This window comes from Stegodyphus dumicola, chromosome 1 (assembly GCF_044657685.1).
Source record: "Stegodyphus dumicola isolate Sdum_Otavi_A_Nest chromosome 1, ASM4465768v1".
NCBI classification, from domain to species: Eukaryota; Metazoa; Arthropoda; class Arachnida; order Araneae; family Eresidae; genus Stegodyphus; species Stegodyphus dumicola.
Window position 1 is genome coordinate 206117217 of NC_140768.1, and position 11924 is coordinate 206129140.

Here is an 11924-nt window from a genome sequence, read left to right on the forward strand (position 1 = left end):
ATGTTTTAAATATAGAAATTTAAAACATTATTTTAATAGCATACTAAAATAAATATAATTCCTCTGAATACATTTATCGAAATAACACCTACACACTTAATTTTCTTCAGTTAAAAACCAATTAAATTATGTTATTAAACTACTGAATAAGATGCAGTTTTTAATAAAAAGAAATAAAGGGGTCAATATTTCATTATACAGATATAAATTTAGAAAATTAGTTTTCGTACATGACTAATTATACTTGATAAAATGTATTCAAAAATTTCGTATTACAAACCTTTCTAAGTATTGGAATAAAAATTAGATTTTGTTCACAGACGTTCAGCCAGAAAGATACTTTAACTGTTGTTTATTTACTCATTGCCATTTAAAACATGGAACTGGCGGGAGCTTATGCGATGACTACATCAGATTTTTGAATACTTAAAGACATTCCTGACAAGAGCATTACAAACACAAGATTTTTTAAAAATTAACACTATGACTCATGCCAAATTAAAATTTGCATCAGAATGCTATTCAATTTATTCATTTTCGAATGCATTTTAGAATTGATGTGAAAATTCTTTTTTGCTTTGCCTTATGAAGGTTTTTTTAGCGATTCAACCGGGATAATGGTTAGTGACTCTGACTGCCGTACCGAATGGCCCAGTTTCGAATCCTGGAGAAGGCATGGATGTTTATCGCCGGTAGGCATAGTCGCCTGTAACTGAAATTGGAGTTGTGACGCCTAATGTTACCTGAACCTATGATTTCATTAACAAGGAAGCTTTGGTGACCACTGCAAAGCAAAGTATTTTCATTGATGACACCTTAACTGTGTTGGCATATTTTTTCAATGTCTTCTCAAAACTAAATGAACTAAATTTTTGTCTATAGGGTAATTCTTTGAGTGTTCTTAGTTCCCTTGAGAAAATAAAGAAGCTTTAGAGGGAATTTGGTTTGTGTATTAGTTGTATTAAGCCGAGAAAGTTTTACTAGTTAGACATTTTTTTGTATGTATGTGTGTGTGTGTAGGTATCATTATTGGAAAACAATAATTATGCAATAACATACGTCTACACCTCAAAACTTCTGGGTTCGTGATTGTTTCCATTGTGAAATTGTCACTGAATGAGAGGGAACAGTCAGTTGAAATCTCGAATGACACTGGACATAATATGGGATTCCAAGCAGAAGGTATGCTCAATTTGTTGACCTCACTGCCAGTTGTAGCAAAAATGAGGTGATAGAAATGTGTGGTCTAAAAGGAATATAAAAGTAAAGTAACTTACTCCCAAAGGATGACAATTCAAATAATACAAATTAATTAATATTTATTATATCTTGACATCAATTAATTTTGAATCAGTACCAGCATAAATTAAGTAAATATCGCCAGACAGAAGAATATCAGTCCTACCATTTTGAATCCTAACTACTCGTACGAGAAATGCGTAATATTCCAATCAAAGTAAATCTCAATCCATCAACGTAAAGCAAAGTTTCGTGAGAAAAAAAATCAAATTTTTTAACGGCGGAAATTGAGTTAGCTGGTGATTCCAATATATTTTTGAAGAAGCACAAGGGGAATACTTATAAGTACGTGCACATGAAGTCTTTTTGAAGATTTTTAAATTGTAGAACATTATTCATTATCGGCAGATGTTAGGTATAAAGATCTTAAAAAAAAAAAAAAAAAAAAAAAAAAAACGAAAAAGAACAAAAATGGCACAGGCACGCGTCAGCCGGGGTGAGGCGTCACCACCGGAAAAACAAGGCCTCGTCACTGCGATCGTGACGTCACTAGTAGCGGGTAAAGGAATAAACGGGCTTGCAGCTTCCAGGCAGCGCGAATTTTCTTCAAAAATTAGAAATTTCATTTTTTATTCCCCAAAATAAAATTCTTCAAAAAATTTAAGTTCAGGTGAATTTTCGCTGTATGCATGAATATTTCAAAGGGCATTTAAAAGACTGACACATAATGGTTTCCATACATTTTCCCACCATGTTAGCCAACAAATTCATTTTGTTTTTACTGTAAGAACGACAATATGTACATTATTTTTCCCTTGAATGACAAGAACATCTGCTTTCAACTTTGTTTATATTAGCGCCGTAACGAAGTTTGCTTGCTGTATGTTTAAAATCTATGGTTAAATCTAAATCAAAATATGCATGTAGATGAAACAAATTCATGTCCTTAGACATAATCATAACAAGAAAAATCTGCAAGCAATAGATCATCTAATGTAAGTTTTACATTATGGTGGTGATGATATGGAAAACTCAGATATTTAATTAGCTATATTTTTTCTGACTAAAATTTAATCATTTTCTTACATGAAATATTATACAGAATAGCAAAAATATATTTTATTGATTTAATTACAACATTTTTCTTAAATATTAAAACATATTCAAAATGATGTAGTAACGAAAATTAGAAGCTGTATAAAATTTAATAAATATAAGTTTTGATGTATATTATTTACACTTAATATTTTATTGACACTGCTATATAGAATAACTAAAGTAACAAGTTTTTAGGCAGTAACGTGAAAAATAATGTTTGTGTACGGCATTTATTACTTTTGAAACCAATTAAACAAAAAACTTAATTCAGCAAAAGCTAATAAATGAAGTAGTGGTATATTATAATGCATGAGGATGCTTAAATTATTCTCTACCATATAAGTTTAAGCTACATGAGATAAACAATATTTGAAATAATAATAGAAGGTGATGTATCTTGTGTTGTTTATTTACATAGCATACCATATAAAATTAATTATATTGAATTCAGAAAGAACTAATAATTAGAATCTAATAGTGTCAAAGCATTTATAAGTTACTGTCTAGCATATGAAATGTAAGTTAAATTAGGTTAGCAGTATATGAAATGTAATGGCAAGTGACATTTATGCACTTTCATTTGTCTACAGAATTTGACACAGCATATAAAATTTATTCTGTTGAAACCAATTGAGCAAAAACAAGAGAACCTAGAAAAAGCTAGTGATGGTGTAATGATATACTACAATATAAAAGCATTTATAAGTCAGTTTTCAAGTTATGCAACTAGGAGAAATTATGTTCAATTTCCTTGCGTTTATGATCTTTGAAAATTTTGGGTATTTAAAATGTCCCTTGCATTTTAATTATTATCAAACTGTTTCCACATTAAATTTATAAGTTTTAACACTGGTCATAAAAGATTTGTTAACAAATCTATTAAGAATTTTGTTGTTTTTAGCATTGATAAACATTTACAGGAATTATTAGGCTTTCCATAAAATAATTTAAAAGGGCGAGTAAAATTTTGTGCATTATTCATGTGTACAGAACATAGCATATAAAACTGATTTTACTGAAAGCAGTAAAAAAAATTGATTATTTTGAAACCAGCTGAACAGAAATTGAATGGAGAAAAAGCTAATAAATGTATTAATTATTAAAATAAGTTAAAAAAACAATACACAAAATTTTAATAATATTTTATTTAACGCACTGCAGCTTCTCAGAGCAATGAACAATAAATGCACTTTATGTACATGTAATATAGAATGAATTCATAACTGATATTTGCAATAATATATACTCATTTAAAAAAAGCCATTAACAAAGAAAATGGTTTTTTATGGAAAATTTAATTAGCATTAAGACTCACAGTTTGCAGTTTTCGCTTTTTTGTTACAGGCAAGTGATTATGTTTTTTAGTACAATAATTTTTTAAAAAACAATTTGTAGATGTTCTTAAAATTATATTTAATAAAGTGTCATTGGAATGGCCATTATCACAAGTTTCATCGACTAAGAAAAAATCACATTCATCAATAATAGTAGACGATAATTCAATAACAATATTTCTTTGATTATTTTGCTTCAAAAACTTTTTTTCATTTTCTTCGCTTAATAATTTTTGTATTACGACATAATTATAAGTTACTGCAGTAACAACATATGTTGAGGGGAAGAGTAATTCATTTCTGTCTAAATTTCGTATAAAATTATAATTTGCACTTAATTTTAGATTTTTGTCAAGGACAATTAATTTAAAGCAGGAATTACATCTGAGTGTTTTTGCAGCCATATATGAGCAATAACCGGATATATAAGTTAAGACTGGTAACACATTTTGAATATTTTGAAAATCATTTTCAGAAATATTAATATTGAACTCTGAGCATAAGTCTAAAACATTTGAGTTATCATCTGTAACACAGTCTTCTCCAATACAGTCGATTAAAATGTTCCCACGTGCTACTGATCTCAGACATAAAGGTTGAAAATTTTGCATTCTTAATTTTGATTCACTTTCAAAAATTTGTCTTACTGATATTAGGTACTGAGATCCAGCAAGCATGCGATATTTACTAAATCGCTCTTCTAATATGCATCTGTCTGTATCTTTCCTGCAAGAAAATATTTAAATCCTAACTCATGAAAACAATACTTAGATAATTCTAATAACCCATTTATGGTGTGAGAAACAGCTAAATGCGTTTCTTTTGTAAAGGTTCCAGTTGTGGGAGCATTAGCTTTCCAAACATCTAACCATAACAGAAATCTTTTTAAAAACTTTTCATTCAAAGAATTATTAGGCAATATTGGCATTTGCAATGGATCATTTAGCCTCTGACCTTTCAAAGGTGTTTTAACATTGACAATATTCCACCAGTTATAAATTAGTTTTATGAAACTTGCAGTACTAGCATAATTTAAAATATTATTCTCCTTGCCAATGGTAGAAAGAGCAACAATAACATAATTGTTAAAAATACTGTTAACAAGTTTGACATTTTGTCTCTCCAAGTTTGATGGGTTGAGGGATTTTAAGGATAATCCATATGCATATTTTACTAAAGAATTTGACTCAATTTCATAAAGCTGTTTTAGTGATTTAAATGAGGCAGTGGATAATGGTAATTTCTCAAAATCAGGATAATAAAATGCTTGTTCACAATCTTTTTGATTCAACCAGTTATTTCTTATACTTTTAAAGATATGAACAGAATCGATGATAAAAAACAAAGGATCACTTTTATTACATGGGTGTTGATAAACAATACTTAACTGGGGTGGGGAAGAAAAAAAAAAAGACATTGCTTTTCTGTTTATAGCATTATTATCACTGACAACACACACAACTTTAAACCCTAAACTATGTAAACTAATTATTGTTTTCTTTAAAACTGAAAAAAGGTCTTCAGCTTGGATTCTTTTAATGGGCAGTATATGTACAACTTCTTTAAATGATGATAATAAACTTTGTATCATGAATACATATGCTGTATTTGCAACACTATTACTGTTATATGCCATACCAACAACATTTCCTCCCTTTCATTTCCTAGTCTATGTATGGTTTTATGTGTATTTCATCCAACATTAATGTAATTATAAGGTCTTCTGAATTCAAGCCATCTGCTTTTTGTTTTATGAAAGATAAGAAGTTTTCATCAGACTGCTCTTTAATGGGATTAGTATTAAATCCAGAAAATATTCTGTAAATTGTTCTTGGATGTGGCATAATGATATTGCATGAACTTCTAAAAAATTTATATGCATGGGGAGAAATGGAATATAAAATAACGAAGAAAACATACATATGTGATGAATAACGTATGCGTTCCTTTTTACAAATAAGATTGGACAGTTGTTCTGTAATGAATTCAACAGTTTGTTGTTTATCACTATCATCAGTCTTAACAGTTTTCAATAGAGTAATAGCTGTTTTTATAACATTGGAAAATAAATTTTCATTTTGTGGTTTAGAAATATTCAATACAAAGTCTAAAACTTCAAACAAGCTATTTATATTATTTATTACTTTAGGAAACACTTCGTTATCTATTATTTTTAATTCTGATTTACCGATAAAAACATGACACATTAAATTTTCTGCCACTACTACTGAAGCTTCAATAATCGGTACAGACTCAGTATCAATAATAAGAAAAACAACTTTACCGTCTTTGAAAATAACTGTCCAAGCATCAGGAACATTCTCAGACTTTATGCACGATAAAAATTCAGAAAACGAGTAATAACATTTTTTTCTGTCGTAAATTTCTTTACTGGTTATGCTTGCAGCAAGAGCACTCTGTATATTGTTTCTATCAATTCGAACTCTTCTATCATTGGCACTTTCTCTTGATGTTGAAGATTTACCTGATAAATATTTTGGACAGCCAGACAGCTGTGAAGCCTTGGACGAATTAAATTAATTTTTATTGAAGTTCCTTTTTTCTCATCAAAATGTTCGACTGTTCTTTCAATATCTGATTCGACAAAATGTTTCTCACAAACCTAAAAAGAATGAAAAATTCAGTATTGGGTATCATTGTAGATTCATAAGAAAAATCTTACAAATAATTTAAATGTAAAATGAAAATGCAGATTTCCATTCAGAAATAAATTTTGGAACCTGAAAAATACTAGCTAAAATTCATCTACCTAGTACTTCAAGACATACTCTACACATTATGTACTGGAATGATGTGTATGTATACTGAAATTCAGCTGATATTCTAGAAAGTTTTTGCTTACCTAATATTAACTTAAATATTGTACTTAAAATAATATCTCACTAAATTTCATTACATATTTAAATGCTTTAGAATTAATGACGAACTGTATTATTTGTTGATTTATGTATCAGGATAATTAATTTCAGATTTTATAGAATTCAAATTAAGTTTATAATAACAATATCATATATAGAAGTTTAATTAGTATAAAAAAAGCAACAATAAGGCCTAATTTTTGATCGAGAAATAAATCATAAGTTTAAAAAATTGATTGTACGTACCTTAGAATGATTTGATGGGATGAAATTCTGCCGGTAAATTGCACGGAGCCATTTTCTGCGCAACGAATCCGATTTGGGTATAGAAAACATCTGTACTTTTTCAGTGTTTGGATAGTTTCCTCTGCAGTTAGGAACACAACAAGTATAAACCATCCTTCAACAGATTATTAACAAATGAAATATTATTAAATGTTTTATGAAATATAGAGATTTCCCGCTAAAACTACAAGCATGTTTGCACGTTCACGTTACTACCGAAAGGAGCGGTGACGGTTTGTCATGCCTACTAGTCCCTGGCTGACAGACGTCACTCGCAGCCAAGGTTCTTTAATATACTAAGGTTAGGCCAGGAACGGAAAAAGCGTGCCATTGGTTGCTGGTAGTGACGTCACCCGGGAGACAAGACGCATCGGCCGACGCGTCTGCTACATGATTTTCGTAATGGAAGTAATGTAAACTAAAGCAAAATAATCATTTTAAATGTGGTAGATACACCGGAAATACCGGGTATATACTTTCCGATAAAGTATTTTGTTAAAGCAATGTTTATTTTATGCACAGAATTCGTACGAATGCTGAAAATAATTGTAAACATTAAATTCTTATCATAAAGGAAAGCATTAGGAAATGAAAAACGATATTTAAGTTAATTGAGGGAAATAAATATTGTAAAACAAGCTATTTTTCAATATTTTTCGTAGTATTGTTTGCACTAAAGAAATTTTGTTGAACAGAACACATGATGGCATAATTCCTAAGACCATGGTAAAAACATAATCAAAAAGTATTATTCTATTTAATTTCATTGCTCATGCATTTTTTTTTTTAATACAAATGAACTTTGACATTCCATGAGAAATATATGATCGTGATTTTCAGTTTAATTTACATATCTCAAGCAAAAATATATATAAAAAGATTTGACATAACAAATTCATATTTAAATACCATAAAATTCTACAAATTTCTTAATATTCGTCATTTATACTTTTAAATAGTATACTTATCACATTATTTTTAAAGTCACTTCATACTGATTCACTTCAGATTTTAGCAGAAGTGCATATATTTTCAGTATAATCTAAAAGTACTCTTATAATCCCTTACACTCCCAAGATTTCTATATAACATTTATCCTGACCGTGATTATTTGCTATGGTAAATAATCTTCGATATTGGCATCCTATTCTTCCTTCCATACAATAAAAATGGAACAATTAAAATACATTTTCTTACACATATACGCACAATAATAAACTTGCCCTACACCTTAGTGTGTATACGAGCCAGTTTCCCTGAGAAAGTCCTCCACGAAGGCATCACACCTATTACGCAGATAGCCCTAGTGTGCTTTGCCATAATTAAATACACCACCACATGTTAGTTTCAATTCAGCCTGTACACAAATTAAATATTTGTAATGACTAATGTATTTTTAACAGGTTGTTTCTTAAAATACTTTTGTTATACTCAAAATATGTGTTCAATATTGAATTATTTTTCTTTCTCTTATAATTAAAAACTAGTTATATGGAATCAAAATTAAAACATATGCAGCAGTTAAATAACACTGAACAGAATATCTTACTTACTCTTTCGCTATTTGTATTCCAGCATTATACACAGATTTGTTTTCCTTCAGGGTCAGGTATGTGTAAGTTCACTTAGTTATATCAATTAAATTCCATCAGGCATATGCATCAGTTAAACAACATTGAAGGAAATATGTCGCTCGCTCATCGATGTTTGCATCATAGTGTGGCCGATAAATTGTTCTTTCTTCTGAAGCATGTATCAGTTTACTATGTCTCAATGCTTAACCCAGACATTGCTTCAATACATAGAATTACTTTTGGGATGTAAAGAAAGTAACCAAAGCATGTGAATTAACTTAGATAAGCAAATTTATCAACTAATCATTCAAGTAGTCACTATTGGTAAACACGACATTGAGATTAAATATCTCGCTATAAGTCTACTTCATAAAAGGAAAATTATGATAAAAAATTAAAATAGAAGTAAAATGAAAAATAAATGTAAAATTACATAAAAGTTATGTATGAAAACTACATAAATTCATTTAAAAAATAGTCAGTTATTTTATCTGGTTGTAAAGAAAGTTTTCCACCAAAAACGTTCTTCATAAAACTAGAAAAAAACAACAACATGAAGGTAGTATATATAGCACGGGTACAAATCACCAGACAAATCTATGATTTTCTGTCAACATTTTGGTAGTTTTTCAAAATCATCGACACATAAACTTGGTGGCCACGAGTTCAAAAGCAGATCAACTACATTTTGGACATCCTGCGCAGAATGGAAGATAGCACCAGCAAGATGTGGCTGCAGGTGTGATTAAGTAATCTCATGCAGTACCCAGTAATTGAACTTGTGCGTCAAATCTACGAGATACTCAGCGCAACTAATGGACATGGCACTAATGTCTAACTCTTCAGCTTTCACTCTCTCGAGACCATACGCAAGCCCTTGAGTGGTTACATATTGATATTCAACAAGTTCTCGTAGGTGGGCCTCATCAACATCAGTAGGTTGGCCAGAATGATCTGCTTCTTCAGTATCATAAGCCTTGTTTTTGAACTTTAGGTACCAAACCTTCAGTGTCATTTGATATAACATTAGCACATAAAGTTGTACACATGATTTGGCGAAATTTTGTAGCTGACTTTTTGCAAAAGAACTGGAAGAAAATTATAGTTCTAATCTGGTAGTGTGATAGTTCCATTTCACACACCTTGTACTTAATGGTATTTTTTTATAAATTTAAGAGCACACCGTTCTAAAGCAAGTCTCTCTTTTTCAAATACATTTTGCAATACAGTGTTCTAAAGCACGTTTCTTTCTTTAAAATGCATAATCTTTAATCATATATACAAAATATGATTCAAATTTCAAATCTTTCTTTAATCCTATATACGGAATATGATTAAATATGCCAATGTGAAATTTCGCGAAGAGGATATTTGAAGTGGCAGGATACTTTCATTAAAACTCGAAAGCTTACTTTAATTGTTGGGAAAGACATTTCATGTCATAAGAAAACACATATCTTTTTAATGCATGAAAAATATTTTCTGGTTCTCTGCTCCTTGAATGTCATAATCCTTGTTTTTGCATTTTCGGTACTAAACCTTCACAGTTTCATATGACATTACATTAATACCTAAAGTTTTACACGCGATTTGGTGACATTCTGTAACTGACTTTTTGCAACACAAATGGAAGTAAATGATGATTCTATTCTGTAGTAGTTAAAATAGATGTAGTAGTTAAGTAAATGATTCTATTTTGGAGTAGTTAAGTAGATGATTCTAATCTGTAGTAGAAATAGTTTCATTTCAGACACCTTGTATTCGATAACATATTTGTTTTATACATTTCACAGTACAAAACTCTCACAGTTTCATATGACATAACAGTAGTACCTAAAGTTGTACACATGATTTGGTGACATACTGTAGCTGACTTTTTGTAACACAACTATAGTAGAAATAGTTTCATTTCAGACACCTTGTACTCAATGATAAATGATATTTCTTTTACACATTTCACAACACAGTGTTTTAAAGCAAGTTTCTTTCAAACACCAAAATTGTTTGACAAAATATGATTAAATATGTCAATGTGACATGTTTGCGAAGAAGATTTTTGCAGTGGTAGGATACTTTCATTAAAACACGAAAGCTTGTTTTGATTGTTGGGAAAGACATTTCATGTCGTAAGAAGTCTCACATCTTTGTAATGCATAGAAAATGTTTTTTGGTACACTATTTTCTAGTACTATGCTTCTTGAGTGTAATAGTCCTTATTTTTGAATTTTCGGTACCAAACCTTCACAGTGTCATATGATATAACATTAGTACCTAAAGCTGTACATATGATTTGTTGACATTCTGTAGCTTACTTTTTGCTACATATCTGGAAGTAAGTGGTGGTTCTAATCCGGTAGTGTGATAGTTCTCTTTCTGATACCTTGTACACAATGATATTTTAATACAATTCACAACACACTGTTCTAAAGCAAATCTCTTTCTTTGCCAAAAATTGTTTGAGAAAATATTAGTAATCCTTGTTTTGAGTCCTTGTTTGAGCCATAGCCCTTGTTTTTGAACTTTCAATATCAAACATTCACAGTCTCATATGATGCAACATTAGTACCTAAAGTTGTATGCATGTTTTGTTGACATTCTGTAGCTCCCTTTTTGTAACATATCTGGAAGTAAATGATGGTTTTAATCTGGTAGCATTACAGTTCCATTTCAGACATCTTGTACTTAATGTTAATGGTATTCACTTATAAATTTTACAACACAGTCTTCTAAAGCAAGTTTCTTTCTTTAAAATGCCAAAAATTGTTTGACAAAATATTATTAAATTTGCCAATGTGAAATGTTTGCGAAGAGGATATTTGCAGTGGCAGAATACTTTCCCTAAAACACGAAAGCTTGTTTTGATTGTTGGGATCATGTCATAAGAAGCCTCACATCTTTGTAAATGCATGGGAAATGTTTTCTGGTACACTATCTTCAAACTCGACACTGTGTAGTAAAGAATCATATGCATTTGACTTAACTGGCAATGATTTTTTACACTCATTTTCATTAACATTTTGAACTTCTTCATCATCATCAATCGCTGTCCTGGCTGCTATTGAAAAGTATCTTCATATATGAGTAGGATGTAATATGAGGAGGAGTTATAAAGATGATGCAATCCACTTCTGTGCCTTTTTCATATCAGCCTTATTTCTTTTCTTCTTTTTCATTTCTGTATTCAAATACCTCAAGCGTATAAATGTTCGTGTCTTAACATATATTTTAATGATTTCATTATGCACATCAGGAAACTTTTGTGCAATTTTTTTACACATAGTTTGCATAATGTTATTATTTCTTGAAAGACCATCTTTCCCATGTTCACTTACAAACACTACTTCAAATTGACTTATTTTTTTTAACCATTCCTCAGATGGAACAAGTAAACCACCACGAGAAAGCGTTTCTATCCAACCAACGTGTTCATCTGAAGGCAGATGGAGCAATTGTTCTGTAGGTGTTCCCAAAGAATGGTCATATTTTCTTCCACGGTAGGCTATGTAGCCTGCAAG

The 11924-nt window shown here is 30.2% G+C and overlaps 1 protein-coding gene across 2 annotated transcripts; it reads right to left on the bottom strand.

Annotated features, from left to right (window-relative positions):
* Positions 1–2444: 2444 nt before the first annotated feature.
* Positions 2445–9854, bottom strand: LOC118205979 (THAP domain-containing protein 2-like). 2 transcript variants are annotated; one of them, XM_035378257.2, is made up of 2 exons: positions 6797–9854; positions 2445–6294 (listed from the first exon to the last, which is right to left on the bottom strand). In XM_035378257.2, exon 2 carries the CDS (start codon positions 5305–5307, stop codon positions 4372–4374), a length of 936 nt encoding a protein of 311 aa, XP_035234148.2. In that variant the 5' UTR covers positions 5308–6294; positions 6797–9854; the 3' UTR covers positions 2445–4371. The 2 variants fall into 2 exon arrangements, with proteins under 2 accessions (XP_035234148.2, XP_085681021.1); XM_085824895.1 differs by having other exon boundaries at positions 6797–9714.
* Between the last annotated feature and the right edge of the window lie 2070 nt (positions 9855–11924).